The sequence below is a fragment of the Littorina saxatilis genome, linkage group LG10, assembly GCF_037325665.1.
Source record: "Littorina saxatilis isolate snail1 linkage group LG10, US_GU_Lsax_2.0, whole genome shotgun sequence".
In the NCBI taxonomy this organism is placed as follows: Eukaryota; Metazoa; Mollusca; class Gastropoda; order Littorinimorpha; family Littorinidae; genus Littorina; species Littorina saxatilis.
In genome coordinates this window covers 38,723,947-38,741,225 of record NC_090254.1, presented here as the reverse complement: position 1 = coordinate 38,741,225, position 17,279 = coordinate 38,723,947, and the positions used below count along the sequence as shown (strand labels likewise).

Here is a 17,279-nt window from a genome sequence, read left to right as displayed (position 1 = left end):
TGTCCAAGATGTGGTAATGTGTCCAAGTTGTGGTATGTGTCCAAGATGTGCTATGTGTCCAAGTTGTAGTATGTGTCCAAGATGTGGTAATGTGTCCAAGATGTATCCAAGTTGTGGTATGTGTCCAAGATGTGTCCAAGTTGTGGTATGTGTCCAAGATGTGGTAATGTGTCCAAGATGTGGTAATGTGTCCAAGATGTGGTAATGTGTCCAAGATGTGGTAATGTGTCCAAGTTGTGGTATGTGTCCAAGACGTGCTATGTGTCCAAGTTGTGGTATGTGTCCAAGATGTGGTAATGTGTCCAAGATGTATCCCCCGCGGGTTAGGGGGAGTTCCATATTGGTTGGGACGAGAAAGAATTTACCCGATGCTACCCAGCATGTCGTAAGAGGCGACTAACGGTTCTGTTTCTCCTTTTACCCTTGTTAAGTGTTTCTTGTATAGAATATAGTCAATGTTTGTAAAGATTTTAGTCAAGCAGTATGTAAGAAATGTTAAGTCCTTTGTACTGGAAACTTGCATTCTCCCAGTAAGGTCATATATTGTACTACGTTGCAAGCCCCTGGAGCAATTTTTTGATTAGTGCTTTTGTGAACAAGAAACAATTAACAAGTGGCTCTATCCCATCTCCCCCCTTTCCCCTATCCCATCTCCCCCCTTTCCCCGTCGCGATATAAACTTCAATGGTTGAAAACGACGTTAAACACCAAATAAAGAAATAAAGAAAGATGTCCAAGATGTGGTATGTGTCCAAGTTGTGGTATGTGTCCAAGATGTGGTATGTGTCCAAGATGTGGTATGTGTCCAAGACGTGGTAATGTGTCCAAGATGTGGAATGTATCCAAGTTGTGGTATGTGTCGAAGATGTGGTATTTTTCCAAGTTGTGGTATGTGTCCAAGATGTGGTAATGTGTCTAAGATGTGGTAATGTGTCCAAGTTGTGGTATGTGTCCAAGTTGTGGTATGTGTCTAAGTTGCGATATGTATCCAAGTTGTGGTATGTGTCCAAGTTGTGGTATGTGTCTAAGATGTGGTCTGTGTCCAAGTTGTGGTATGTGTCCAAGATGTGGTATGTGTCCAAGTTGTGGTATGTGTCCAAGTTGTGGTATGTGTCCAAGATGTGGTATGTGTTCAAGACGTGGTAATGTGTTGAAGTTGTGGTATGTGTCCAAGTTGTGGAATGTGATGGGACAATAAAGAAATGAAAAAAAAATCTAATAGATTCATAGACTTTGGGGTAGCGCGACTCTGTTGTTGCTAGCTTTCCACTGGGAGGAATCGAACCGAATTTCCCAGCGATGGGACAATAAAGAAAAGAATTTTTTTTAAAACATAGATCCCTTGACTTTGGGGTAGCGCGACTTTGTTGCTGCTAGCTTTCCACTGGGAGGAAGTGACCCGAATTTCCCAGCGACGGGACAATCTAGTAATGAAAAAAAAAATCTAAACATAAACAGTCGCGCTACCCCAAAAGTCAAGGGATTTTGTTTTTGTGCCTTAACTTTGAAGATGACAAAAAAAATATCGGGAGCATTAACGTGATTTGTAAAAACAAATACTAATCACGGGGCGCGCAGACCCTTGATGTTAACCCCCAGGCTCAAAACTGTAAGGTTCAGCAGCTAAAGTTGCTTCACTGCATCGGACGTCATCGGAATTTTACCCAGAATTCACCACTTCCGTACTCTCGCGGACGTTCGCGATACAATGGCCGCCAGATCGGAACGCCAAAACGCCTCGCTTCAGCCACGAAATTCGTCGGATTATGGCCCAAAACGATTCCGAAATAAACTAAACCCTGCGAGGGAAGGTGAGAAAACAATTTCCTACGGCATGCATATGCCTGGTTAACCTAAGTCACGCCAAAACGCAAATGAACGCGTTTTTTGACACCAAAAAAAGCCTGTTGGGGCACTGGGCGAAAAGTCACGTTTTGGCACTATAACGTGGCATATAACATGAAACATGAAGTTAATCAACTGAATTTTGTGGCATTATACCTGTGCGATTCACATCAAGTTAGAAAAACTGCCGTAACGCAATAAAATCCCTGGGATTTTAGCGGGGTGCAAAACACAGTAAAACATCGAGTTTTGGTGTCTGCGTTTTGGACGTTTTCGCTACATTAACGCACGGCGATTCACGTCGTGTTAAACGCGTTTCAGCAGTGCGCAAAACACCACGAAACCTATGGAGTTACGATAAGTTTTTCTGGTTTCTAAAACTTGATGTTAGAGTGTTGTTTTGATGGATTATTCTGCATTTTCATCAGCCTGGTGCCGAACCTGCAGAATCAGACGATTATCGGTTCCCTCTCTCTCTCTCTAGTTTCTCTCTCAGCACGGTCACACACACACACACACACACACACACACACACACACACACACACTGCACATACATCATACACACACACACCGTCACACACATTCACACTGTCACTGCACACGGCACACACACATGCAAATACACATGCACACACACACACACACACACACACACACACACACACACACACACACACACACACACACTGTGACTGACACTGACTGACCGTCACACACACACACACACACACACACGGGCACACAGTGACACACACACACACCCCTTGAACTGACACACACACACGCACACACAACTGAACACACACATACACACACTGATCATCAGTTTATAAATGTGAAAAAAAAGTGCAGTGCACAAACATTTTTGGGGGTATCTCTTATTTTCTCTATAATTATGAGCCTTGTCACAGTACAGTGTACACGAGAGACTGCATTGCCCGTGCGTTGAGCAGAGAAAGTAGGTCATTCTAAGCTGACTATTTAGCGCGGTCAGATTTTAGTTTTCTTCTATATTCCTTTGCACTTTTGCTGGGGTACTGGCCGAGTTAATCGTTTTCCCATGTGTGTGGGACCTGTAAGGAATTCGAAGCGGCGACGGACCACAGATAGGCCTTTGTTCTACTCCCCCCCCCCCCCTCCCCGAAACATCCGTCCGAGATGGTGGCTACTGACTGGACTTGCAACTTTCTCAACTTGTACAGTACGAACTGCAGTGACTCGAATTTGAGTTTTGGGATTTCTCTTGCTCTACCTTTTCTGATAATGTTTTACTTAGCTCGTGTTTAGATGCAATACATACTGTCTCTTTACATTTAGTCAAGTTTTGACTAAATGTTTTAACATAGAGGGGGAATCGAGACGAGTGTCGTGGTGTGTGTGTGTGTGTGTGTGTGTGTGTGTGTGTGTGTGTGTGTATGTGTGTATGTGTGTGTGCGTGTGCATGTGTGTGTGTAGAGCGATTCAGACCAAACTACTGAACCGATCTTTATGAAATTTTACATGAGAGTTCCTGGGTATGATATCCCCGGACATTTTTTTTTCCCGATAAATACCTTTGATGACGTCATATCCGGCTTTTTGTAAAAGTTGAGGCGGCACTGTCACACCCTCATTTTTCAATCAAATTAATTGAAATTTTAGTCAAGCAATCTTCGACAAAGGCCGGACTTCGGTATTGCATTTCAGCTTGGTGGCTTGAAAATTAATTAATGACTTTGGCCATTAAAGATCTGAAAATTGTGAAAAAAAAATATAAAACGATCCAAATTTACGTTCATCTTATTCTTCATCATTGTCTGATTCCAAAAAACATATATAAATATGTTATATTTGGATTAAAAACAAGCTCTGAAAATTAAAAATATAAAAATTATGATCAAAATTACATTTTTGAAATCAATTTAAAAACACTTTCATCTTATTCCTTGTCGGTTCCTGATTCCAGAAACATAGAGAGATGATATGTTTGGATTAAAAACACGCTCAGAAAGTTAAAACGAAGAGAGGTACAAAAAAGCGTGCTATCCTTCTCAGCGCAACTACTACACCGCTCTTCTTGTCAATTTCACTGCCTTTGTCACGAGCGGTGGACTGACGATGCTACGAGTATATACGGTCTTGCTGAAAAATTGCATTGCGTTCAGTTTCATTCTGTGAGTTCGACAGCTTGACTAAATGTTGTATTTTCGCCTTACGCGACTTGTTGGCTCACGTAAGTGTAGCCTATGCGATCGTAACTTTGTCTGTCTGTGCGTGCGTGCGTGCGTGCGTCTGTGCGTGTGTATGTCTGTGGTAGAAACTCTAACATTTGAAGACGTCACATTACATTGACGTCACATTATGACGTAAGAGGGTTAGACGTCACGCGAAGGAAGTACTGACAGTCTCGGTCATTATTATTTTGAGCGCGCCGAGACTAGTTGGCAGTCGTGTCCTTGTAAGTAGGCTACATGCAGACAGACACATCTAGATCTAGTGTCTCGCTTTCTTGCACAGTTTCACCTATGCTCTTTCTGTGTGTGTGTGTGTGTGTGTGTGTGTGTGTGTGTGTGTGTGTGTGTGTGTGTGTGTGTGTGTGACGGAGTGATTGAGTTTGTGTTACTGTTTGTCGATTTCTTACGTGAGCCTTGATGGCTTTGCCTCTTGTTTTGTTTTAGGATCGATTTTGATAATGATTGAGAAAGGAGAATAGCCGGTGTTAGTTTTACAGTCGGTTTTATGAAGTTTGAGTAAAGAAGTGCGCTGTTTTTACCCTCCCTTTCGTTTTCCTTCTCCTTCTTTAGTTTGCTATTATTGTGCTATCTTTTCCTGCTTCTACACACACACACACACACACACACACACACACACACACACACACACACACACACACACACACACACACACACACACACACACACACACACACACACACACACACAAATCGAATCTAAAACTAAAGAGCCGAAATGGCTGCACTCTAACTCATCTTTGATCTCCCAAAAAACAAATCAATCAATCATTCACACATGGATCAGAGGCAATGATATGGCTGACAGAGAAGCAAAAGAGGCTGTTACAGATCAAGCAGCATTTCATGACATAAAATTAACAAAGACGGGAGCAAAACACAAAATGGCCAAAGTTGCCTGGCGTCACTGGGAAACAGAATTAAAAATAGAAGGCAATGCTCATGGTTGGCTTATTCTGCCCCGACAAACAAAACAAAACAGGCCTACACTCCCCACCCCCCTCCTTAAATTACTTCGCAGCAATCGCACGGATGGATGTGCTCACAAGTGCTTTCCCCGTCTCTGTGAATGTGGAAAGTTTATATCTTTTTTACACCTCTTTGACCGCTGCCAATCACTCCAACAAGACTTCCGCAACCTACACACCACAGGAGCTCCTGTGCTACACACCCTTGTCAACGAACACAAACTGAAACCCCATGAGTTTTTTTTTTTAGATAAACATTGCACGCTTCAATGGAAGCTAGCATACACCCTGTGTCTCTCAATATATATGGCTGAAATAGGATATCTGTTTTAAAAACCCTGATCTCTGTTCCTCCTTCCCACCCCTCAATACTCTCTCACGCCGAGCTTTTTCTTCTTCATTGTATTATTTTCCAGTTATGTATTTACTTACCTATTCAGCCACAAATATAACAATATTCCACATAACAAAAAATAAAAAAAATAAGCCTACAAAACCGCTCCAGTCCAACCATATTCCGCGTACACAATCTTCACTTCCATCCCCATTTTGAAACATCGCAACAGACTTCCAGATATGATTATAACACGACCATATGTGTTCTCTGGTTGCATGTTTGTTCAGTGTCTTGTCCCCACATAAAGCATATTAACTCTACCTGTCCTAAAGCCAGTTGCAGTTCTAAGAGGACGTTAAAACTAATTATCATCACACACACACACACACACACACACACACACACACACACACACACACACACACACACACACACACACACACACACACACACACACACACACACACACACACACACACACACACACACACACACACACACACACACACACACACACACACACACACACACATATATGAAAAATCCCATGTATGTTTTATGATTGTTGTTTTGGTCTGAATACAATTTGGAATCTTACTATACTATATTAATATAGGTCCCTGCTACACTCTTGTTGATTTTACATTTAAGTTGTTGTCAGAAGTATTTTGTTCGTCGGTTCGTGTCTGGTGCGTGTGGTTTGAATGCCGCCCTGACAAATGTCTTTTAAAAACACATTCACGGTAACATCTTCGACGCAGACACAGACAGTTAGGAAGGGCTCCTAACATGGACCACTTTTTGTTTCATGCTGATAACTAGCTTGTTTTCTTGCGAAGAAGTTTCATTTTGTGTTTGGTAGTCCTTCTCTCTTAGGTTAACCGTTAGGCCTAATTAGAGTGAAATAGCTTTGATAGACATTCAGCAAAAATTAAATACATACAAAATCACAAATGGTACATATTAGGAGCCTGGGCGCCTAATATGTACCAGTGAAGCGGCCTTCACGAATCACTGTAAATAAAAACCCTATACTTCAAAATAGCATGATACAACTTAGTGTACAAGTCAGACTAATTCAAATATGATTTAGATTGATCTGTTTCGGGTTGATGAGAGCATTATTTGAAGAACACCAGGAAACTAAACACGCTTATCAAAAACAGAGTGCACATAAGTAAAATTATCAACTTCCACGAATATGTGCACGATATAAATTGCATTAAAAAAAAAATCCCTGCGCTTAGAACTGTGCCCACGGAATGCGCGCGATACAAGCCTCATATTGATTGATTGATTGAAAAGAAGACTTTTTGTTATATTTTTTTTTAAAACTGATCTCGAGGGCTAGTAATAGGTTATTTCCAGCAAGCTTCTTAATGAATTAATGAAAAAAGCCGTTAGCTTCTTTTTCTTCGATTTGTTGAAGGTGGTCCATATCATAGGGGACTCGCACATAGCCTACTTTGAGATTTTGCTATTGATTTTTTGTTTGAAGTAGAAACTTGGGGTCAACACTGCTAAAATGTAACAAATGCGGTCTTAGCTGTCATATATGGCAATTTTTGTGTGATAAAAGCTTTGGCTGTGGACAGAAACTAGTCCGTCAGTTTAGGCAGCACACTGATTTAGAGTGAACGCTGCCTTTCGCTAGCAGCTGTGAGGTCACTGTTCTAAATACAGCCCTCACGCTAGTCACATGATCAAATCACATGACTTTTATCACATGGTCAGTCACGTGAGTTTACTACAAATGGCTGCCTTCATGTGTTATTGAAAAGCGATTTTAAAGTGTGTATTTTGAGGTTTTTCTCCGGGATTTTTTCATGTGATCCAAGATGGCGTCGAGGTTTGTGCGTAGGTATGATGTGGAAGACGTTCATCGCTTTATATTTGATGTTCCTGGCTGGTAATGGAGATCTCAGCGATGAGGAAAACAGTTCCGACGAAGAAGGCAATGTTTATGTTGAACAACCTGACAACGGTGAGTCTGATTTCTGACTACTCTGAGGAGAATATACCTTCGACAAGTACATCAGTACCGAGGGGGCGTGGTCGTGGTCTTTGTTCTTGTGATAATGTGTTTTTGAATAGATTCTAGTAAACTTCTGGTTTAGATTTCTTTTGTTGTTTTACTCGGTCACTGAGTCAGTCTTGTTCATTCTTGACAGATTTGCAGTAGTGTGTTTTACTAAATCTTGTTTCCATTTCAATAGATCTAAATGTATAGGTCTGTTTAGTTAATTTAACTTATAATTTCGACTCGGCATTTTGAACATTTTCTTTGCATGTTTTTTTGCAGGGCCTACAGGCAAGCGAGCACTCATTCCAGGAAGTTTGCCAACCAACCATGTGCTACAGAAGTCAGTAGAAACACCAAAGACTCCAGCCAGGAAACCCCCAGTGAGTAAAAATTGCTGTTATTTGCCCAGTATAGTATGCTATTAGTGATACTGATACAGTGGACGCCGCTTAATAAAACCGCGGTTAATAGAGCCAGCCGCTTATAAAAGCCGATTTCAGACGGTCCGGATTTATCACTATATCTTATGTATTAGAAAAAGCCGGTTAATAAAACCAACCCGCCGCTTATTAATGCCAGTTTTCTCAGAGAAATCACGTAGTTTGTGACTAAAACTCACATTATCTTGTTCTGATGTGGAAGACGACCAACAAACAAACACTCATAAAATCGTTCTTCTCTGACGAGTAATGGTTCGTGACGGTGACAGTGACATTATTGATGTACCGAAGTGATCAAAGTACACGTACATGTACATATTTAAAACAAAAGTTCAACATCCTTCGTGAAGTTTTGTTTAGATTCAAACAAGTGTAAATGACGAAAGAAAGTGACTGAGTGACGTAAACAAAAGAGGTTTTTTTTTTCTTTCGAAAATGACGTATTCCTGGAACGGCGGTTAATAAATCCGCCGCTTATTAAAGCCATTTTTCGTCGGTCCAGAAGTGGTTTTATTAAGCGGCGACCACTGTAGTGATAATATGCTACTTGTAACTCTTTTGTGAGTACCGGTACATGTATACTGGGTGTTTTCTCAGTTTTTGTCCGCTGTCAGTGTGAGATTTATATTGTGGTATAACCTGTTTTTCTAGTTTCATGGTTTAGCCACGACTCACTTTGAATGAGGGTCATCTGCCAGGCATTTAGCTGATTATCTGATAAGTGATATTTATTAATTTGCTATTTATAAATTACAGTTACAGTAAACTAACACTGTCGCACAAAGTATGTGACTTTAAAAAAAGATTTGTTTGAAATCATGTGAGCTCTGTCCACTAGATGATGGAGAAGGGAATTTTTCCAGTTGAGTCTGCAACATGGATTTTTTCTCTCTCAGGATAACAAATACAGTATGGTAGGAAAAATTTTGGGTTGGTGTGGCGATAACAATAAAGATATGTCATAGTGACTTGACTAATTGATTTGAATTCTGCTGCAGGTCAGTCGCCCCCCACCTCCTGCTCCTGACCTGGTTGCCTACTACAACTTCGAGGAAATGCGACAGGACACCCTTCAGCTTGCTGCACCATGGTGTCTCTTGGAGAACAGCAAGGAACAGATACAGGTGGGAATAACCGAAGCCAGCCAAGTGAAGCTGTTGTCCTCTACGTTATGATTACGTACTCCAGCAGACATCAACTTGTGGTCGACGTGCATGGGTTTTGCTCAAAATACGTAAGTATTGGTCAGTGTTTGGCTTCTCGAATTAAGTTTCAACTTAATCTCTGTCTCGAACCACAGGCGGAAAGTATCGTTCACTGGACCACTACTTACATAGAAAGACTATACTGAACGAATCGTCGGTAAGCTTACCACACTGTCATACTGTCATACTCATAGTTATATCACTGATACATTTGTACAGGTAAACATGGCTGTTTGCTGAAAAATCGTTGTGAAAAATTGTAATGTCTCTGAAGTTTGATTCAGTCCGTCATTCATTTTGATGGGACGTCAACCCTTGGTGAGGCTAATAATAATATTGTTTTGATCTGTATTCTGCCAGTGCCATTGCCAACTGCCATGGTTGTTCTTGTGGAGTTCTAGAACAAGCTCTGGTTTGAATGACCAGCTAAAATTAATGCTAATAGTAAATAAGTACATTATTTTTGCATTAGCGGGGTATACAAAATATTTTATTAAAAAAATACCGCATGGTTTTGCTTGATCAAATCATTTATCAGCTAACAATATGCTTTTATTTCAGTTGGACCTGACTTGAGCATGGTTCCGTTGTCTCCGCAACAACAGCTTGGTTGCGATACAGGCATGTCCAGTTTTCAGCAAGTGCAGGCTGAGTGTGAAGATCTGATGGCTGATCTAGACACAACATAAGCTGCTTGACACTATTCCAAGGTAAGCGAGAAGCTTTGAAAATAGTTACTTTAATTCAGTAATGCGTCATTATGTATGCAATACTCCTGCTGGTGAGTTCACTACAAACAGGTACTACATTAGAACTAGAAGAATAGGTTCCACAAGAAAATGTCTGACTGTTGATGCCACTAAAACTCTCGTTACATCCTGCATTATGTGTAGATTAGATTACTGCAACTCCCTTCTCATAGGCTGCCCTGACTCCACTCTCCAACCCTTGTAAAAAGTACAACACTCTGCAGCACTCCTCTCATGAAAGAACTTCATTGGCTTCCTGTGTCTGAACGTATTACTATTAGGTATAAAGCTGCCTGCTTCTGCTACAAGATCATCTCTGAATCGGCACCTGCCTGCCTTTCGGAACTGGTCTCCCTCTACACTCCCTCTCGCACCCTTCGTTCTTCTGCTGATGCTCGACTTCTCCGTCAAGGTTGCTTTAAACACAAGGCTCATGGCTTCTGCGCGTTTTCATATCATGGCCCTCAGTTATGGAATTCACTCCCCTTTCTATTGCGTCACTCTCCATACATTTCATCTTTTAAGTCCAATTTGAAAACTCACTTGTTCCAACAACATTACGGATAGTTCCTTAGGCCAAACAAAAAAAAATAGTCTGTTTACGGTAACATTGGCCCAAAAAATAGGGTCGGTAGGTCGGGATTTTTTTCTTTTTTTCCCAAAAAACATTATTACATTATTTTGCCAAAAAACAAACTTTTTTTTTAAATTTTAATTTTTTTTCTTTTTTTCCCAAATGCCCCCCAAAAAAGTCTAGGGTCGCGCAAAAAATAGGGTCGGTCGGGATACCGTAAACAGAATATATATATTTTTTTTTTTGCCTTAAGTGCATGATGTGTTGTTTGAATCTGACAGTGATTGTATGAATTTTTTATACATGTATTGTTGTCACGCGCTTTGAACTTCTGATAAGGCGCTTTATAAATGCCCGTTATTATTATTATTATCATAAATAGATACACACTTGTAAACTTATGTTAGTTTTCACACGTGAGCATGAAGGAATGTGCCTTTATGAGGAATGTATAGTGGCTTGCAATATTGAATTTGAGGGATGTTTGCAGTTATATAATATATTAGCACAGCTCAGTTTTCTTCAGGGTTCCGTGAGAACAGTGAAATTCTCCTTTGAGGACTGAAAAATATCTTGGATAATTGGTCTTAATTGGGGGGGGGGGGGGGGAGATTTAAAACATAAGTACATTCACATGTGTTTTTCATTTTCACTGTGTAAAGGTGGGGAGGTCCTTCTCTACTTGTTTCTTTGTTTTCCCATTGACATATATTTTTGTTCTTGTCTATATTTTTTACATAGGTTCCCGATTAGCTGCTGTCCTCATCCCCAGCCGACTGTTTCCGCTGAAGCCGTGAAGGATGCTTCTTCATGTAGGCGTGGACATCTTTTTCGTCGCCGTGCAAGGCTTCCAGTACCATATAATTTTGTGAATACTCTGGGGACCTGTCATCAACTTTGGAAGGACGCTTTATTTTAACACTTTGTACCCCATCTATGTTGACCAAGATTTTTTAAGCCGAGACCAGCTGTGCTGCAGCAGGTCACTCAGAATTGTAGAAAACTGTGTATCAACAGGCTAGAATGCTGGCGTTAGATCAACGTTACAGGAAGCGACTGAAGCTAACAGTCTAAGCAGGATGCGGATATGTGCCGAATGATAACAGATGCAATGTACATAGTGACTGTGTGTATGGATATATATCCATACCTGGTCAGATAGAGCCATATGAGTGGGTACGGATATATCCGTACCTGGGAGACAAGGAGTTAAGACCACATCTGAACTGAGGATTTAGTCTCTCCATAATCAAACGCTGAAGAAGATTTCAGAATGAACTTTGTTAGATAAATTATGGTTGTTATGATCGCCATATTTTAGGTCCCCCCTTTTCAAACTTCCCCGCTTTTAAGACCTTACATTTTTGGATTTTCTGTTCACAACCTGTTGTACATTTACCTACATATTAAGCAGGTTTCCTCCTATTTAAGACAAGCTTTTTTTTTATTCTTGGAGGCCTGAAAAGGGGGGTTGGAAGGACACTGTATTTGTTTGTTCGAAATTCAGAATTCAAATAATTCTTCATCAACGAGTTATTACTGCCTCACCATAGCAGTTAGGCCAGTCTTACTAACTCTTACTTTTATTAATGTGCCGTGATGCAAAGACGTTGAGCAGTTTTCAGATGTTTATGAATCTAGGGCTTTCAAAATTTACTGACATGTTCGACTCCATGACATCCAAACATGAAGTTCAGTTACCCCTTTTCAACTTTGAAGGTCACATTGTGGGCGAATTTTTAGCAAAAAGTTGGAACATGGTATGACTCTTCTTACTCACAAGGGAAGTGATTTAGAACAATGTCTCCACTCAAAATAGTCCTTTGCTATTGTACATTGTGAATCAGCATTTTTGTTTTTTGTCCTGTTTGAATAAAGTGCAATCATTTTACAACCAAAGTGTTAATGTTAAAGATGTTTACATAATGTGTGAAGGATGATGCATTTGAAAACTAATATTGTTAAATGTAAATTGACCTGTGACAAGTCAGCAAAGTGCAATATCCAAGCATGAAACCCGCACACAATTCCCAAACAACATGCTTTCTTTTCCACAAAATTCCATCCAGGTGAAAACAATTATGTGAACGTCATAACATGGTGTTTTTTTACATTCATAATCAAGCCTAACACCAACTAACATGGTGTTAATAGGCATTTGAGCAAGCTTTAACACCAACATAACATGGAGTTAATAGGCATTTGAGCAATCTTTAACACCAACATAACATGGGGTTTTGCATGTTAAACCAGCAATAACATGATGTTAATCACATTACAAGCAAGCTGTAACACCACCAAAACAAGCAGTTTTGCAAGTTAAGTCTACGATAACATGATGTTACTTGGCGTTAAACCAAAGCTTTAATGCCATCAAAACTTGGAATTTTTGCATGTTACAGACATGCTGTAACATGGTTTAACATGATGTTTTGACCGTCGCAAAACGCGCTGAAAATCCAGGCAATTTCGCAGCGATAACTTCAACAAAATCCAATCAAAATCTGGCGTTGTCGTGAACACCAAAATGTAATAAACCCATTGAAACTTGAAGTTTTGTTGGGATTTTGAGTAGTTTTGTAAGATACAAAACGCCACTTTTCGCCCAGTGGGGTCCTTTAAGTTAAACTTACGAGGTTTGTATGCCACACTTGGACGGAAATTATGTCATAACATGGAAGATACAATGTTGCTGCTGTTTTATTCTCAGCTTGCTAATATGGTTTTTGCTCAGAAATGTGAATTGAAAATAAAACACTTAGAGGAGCGCTTCGGATGCAAAACTACGTCATGAAAGTGGCTACTGAAGGTTATGTAACAGTAAACACACACACACACACACACACACACACACACACACACACAAACACACACACACACACACACAAACACACACACACACACACCACAACAACCACCACCACCAACAACACCACAGCCACCATCATCACCACCACCTTCGTCTCGATTCACGATCCAAGAAAAAAAAATTGCCTTCGTGTAAAAACTAAAAGGTGCCTGCTAAAAATGATGTAATTGGATGCACTGTACCTTTTTTCCCGAGGAATGCCACTGTCCCCACAGATGGCGTCGCGTCGTTACCGGACAGCTCCCGGGTGGCGTGACCACGGCAGGTACCCCGGGTGTGCATTGGTGCAGGGTATGTGAAACTTAAACAGGACGGCGTTGCAGCACACGTGTGTGCACAGTCTTCAGCAGAGACTGCACTGAATTGAAACAACAGGCTGTCGGCGAACACAAGGTCTGACAGATCTTGAATGCGGGAGAACAAAGATTCTCGAAATTTGCACGATTCCGTTCCCAACACGAAAACGACTAAAGTCATAACAAAAATCAGATGTGACATTTTTATTGTTGCTCTTTCGCGTCTTCAGCAATTAAACTGGCGTGGACATTAGACGATAAGCTCATCACAGTGTCCAGCAATTAACGATATCCTGCCACGGTAGAATTCTGTGCTTTTTCATCAACGAAGACTGAGTAACTTTTGGCAAATCAAAGAGTATTTATTAAAGGAAAAGTCCAAGGTTTTCAAGTATCTCCAAAAACTTGAAAATCGAATGCCAAATGTTACAAACATCTCTGGAAAAATATTGTAAAAATTGAAAAATAATTGTTGTTGTTGTAGTTGAAGATTTAGTGTTGCGGGGCTAACCAAGACAAGTCGCCTGGGGTCAAGTAGTGGTCACGTGGTTTTCGGTGCACTGTGACGTCGGTGCACTGTGACGTCACAAGTTTTTGTGTTGATTCTACCACTAGTACCAGCTTAATTTTCACACAGAAAAGTCACCACTGTATGCCCGAAAAGAATGCCTCGGTGGAGAGCAGCCGCAAACTGCAATAACTCGTCAATGTCCCCAGGCATTTCATAACACACTTTCCCTCATAAAATTCTGAGTCTCTTGTGGAAATGGAAGAGGTGTGTGCAGCACAAGCGTGCAGATTTCAAAGTGTCGCGCACTTTCTGGACACAAATTTCGTCATTTTTCTGCAGCACAAAAGTTGGCGTTTCATCCCTGAAACAAATGTTTTTGACCACTGGGAAACTACACTCTCAGCGTTTGCGTTCGCCGGTTCGCGATAGTTTATCAGTCAGTCAGTGCATTCGATTTGGATTTGAACATCATGTCGCAATCAAAAAAGAAAAAAACTAAATTGACTAAGGTTTGCTACCATTCGCCAAGGTAAGTGATTCCTGACAAAATGACAGGAACACCGCGAATGTGGACAGTGTCAGTGTGAGTGGTAGTAGTGTTGTCGAGTCGATCGAAGCAGACGATAGTCACCGCGAATCGCAATCTGCTGAGCCAGAGAATAACAAGTCGCGTGAGGCGAAATAACAACATTTAGTCAAGCTGTCGAACGCACTGCATTTTTTCACCAAGAATGGTCGCACTTTCTGTATCTCTATTCTTTTTAGTGTACTGAGTATGTTTTTAATCCAAACATATCATATCTATATGTTTTTGGAATCAGGGACCGACAAGGAATAAGATGAAATTGTTTCTAAATCGATTTTGGACAATTAATTTTAATCATAATTTTCATATTTTTAATTTTCAGAGCTTGTTTGTAATCCAAATATAACATATGTATATGTTTTTGGAATCAGAAAAGACGAAAAATAGAGATAAAATTGTTTTTGGATCGTTTAAAAAAAAAATTAATGACAAGTTTCCGATTTTTAATGACCAAATTCATTAATTATTTTTTAAGCCACCAAGCTGAAATGCAAGACCAAAGTCCGGCCTTTGTCGAAGATTGCTTTGCCAAAATTTCAATCAATTTGATTGAAAAATGAGGGTGTGACAGTGCCGCCTCAACTTTTACAAAAAGCCGGATATGACGTCATCAAAGGTATTTATCGAAAAAATAAAAAAAAACTGTCCGGGGATATCATTCCCAGGAACTCTCATGTCAAATTTCATAAAGATCGGTCCAGTAGTTTAGTCTGAATCGCTCTACACACAGACACACACATACACACATACACCACGACCCTCGTCTCGATTCCCCCTCTATGTTAAAACATTTAGTCAAAACTTGACTAAATGTAAAAAGGAAGAAAGAAAGAAAGAAAGAACAAGAAAATAAATTAAAAAAGATAGCAAAGACGAATGGGAAAAACCACACGAGAAATGCGTAAATGTTTTTTGGGGAAAAAATAACAACTACAGCAAACAAACAAGTCGCGTAAGGCGAAATTACTACATTTAGTCAAGCTGTGGAACTCACAGAATGAAACTGAACGTAGTCCGCCGCTAGTGCAAAAGGCAGTGAAAGTGACGAGCCTGTTTGGCGCGGTAGCGGTTGCGCTGTGCTTCATAGCACGCTTTACTGTACCTCTCTTCGTTTTAACTTTCTGAGCGTGTTTTTAATCCAAACATATCATATCTATATGTTTATGGAATCAGGAACTGACAAGGAATAAGATGAAGTGGTTTTTAAAACGATTTTGGAAATTTAATTTTAATCATAATTTTTATATTTTTAATTTTCAGAGCTTGTTTTTAATCCGATTATAACATATTTATATGTTTTTGGAATCAGAACATGATGAAGAATAAAATAAAAGTAATGTTAGATCGTTTTATAAAAAAAATAATTTTAATTACAATTTTCAGATTTTAATGACCAAAGTCATCAATCAATTTGTAAGCCTCCATGCTGAAATGCAATATCGAAGTCCGGCCTTCGTCGAATATTGCTTGGCCAAAATTTCAATCAATTTGATTGAAAATTGAGGGTGTGACAGTGCCGCCTCAACTTTTACAAAAAGCCGGATATGACGTCATAAAAGACATTTATCGAAAAAATGAAAAAACGTCTGGGGATATCATACCCAGGAACTCTCATGAAAAATTTCATAAAGATCGGTCCAGTAGTTTAGTCTGAATCGCTCTACACACACACACGCACAGACACAGACACAGACACAGACACACACACACACATACACCACGACCCTCGTCTCGATTCCCCCCTCTATGTTAAAACATTTAGTCAAAACTTGACTAAATGTAAAAAGTAACCACCAAGAAAAACCCACAAAAAACAGACCGTTTTTACATTTAGTCAAGTTTTTTTCATTTTTTCGATAACGTCACATCCGGCTTTTTGTAAAAGTTGAGGCGGCACTGTCACACCCTCATTTTGATTGAAATTTTTGTAACGCAATCTTCGACGAAGGCCGGACTTCGGTATTGCATTTCAGTTTCATTTTGGTGGCTTAAAATCTAATTAATGACTTTGCTCATTAAAAATCTGAAAATTGTAATAAACATTTATTTTTAAATAAAACGATCCAAATTTACGTTCATCTTATTCTACATCATTTCCTGATTCCAAAAACATATAAATATATTTTATTTGGATTAAAAACAAGCTCTGAAAATTAAAAATATAAAAATTATTATCAAAATTAAATTTCCGAAATCGATTTAAAAACAATTTCATCTTAGTCCGTGTTGGTTCCTGATTCCCAAAACATATAGATATGATATGTTTGGATTAAAAACACGCTCAGAAAGTTAAAACGAAGAGAGGTACAGAAATGCGTGCTATATATGCAGCACAGCGAAACCACTACCGCGCGAAACAGCCTCGTCAGTTTCACTCCGTTTTGCACAAGCGGCGGACTACGGTCATTGTGAAAAATTGCAGTGCGTTCAGTTTCATTCTGTGAGTTCCACGGCTTTACTAAATGTAGTAATTTCGCCTTACGCGACTTGTTTTTGTTTGGCGGAGGGGACAGTGTCAGCTGATAAGCATGATTGAGCGACAGTGCCAACGCGGGACTGAAACGAAGGGTAGTGATGCGAAAAGTGCATGACTTGACGCGGACTATGAAAGGGATAAGCCCCATCACATAGGGCTGTCGCCACA

At 40.0% G+C, this 17,279-nt stretch overlaps 1 protein-coding gene and 1 long non-coding RNA gene across 2 annotated transcripts in view; one reads left to right on the top strand and one right to left on the bottom strand.

The window, feature by feature from the left end:
• LOC138978777 (perlucin-like protein) overlaps positions 1 to 14,725 on the bottom strand; it is a 23,935-nt gene extending 9,210 nt beyond the window's left edge. The window contains exon 1 of the mRNA XM_070351561.1: positions 13,425 to 14,725. Coding sequence (XP_070207662.1) covers positions 13,425 to 13,740 — 316 coding nt within the window. The 5' untranslated portion in view covers positions 13,741 to 14,725. The remainder of the gene's footprint in view (positions 1 to 13,424) is intronic.
• LOC138978776 (uncharacterized) lies at positions 7,042 to 12,147 on the top strand. The gene is made up of 4 exons (XR_011459802.1): positions 7,042 to 7,785; positions 8,844 to 9,079; positions 9,612 to 9,760; positions 11,115 to 12,147. It is a non-coding gene; the product is annotated as an uncharacterized lncRNA (long non-coding RNA).
• Positions 14,726 to 17,279: the final 2,554 nt, after the last annotated feature.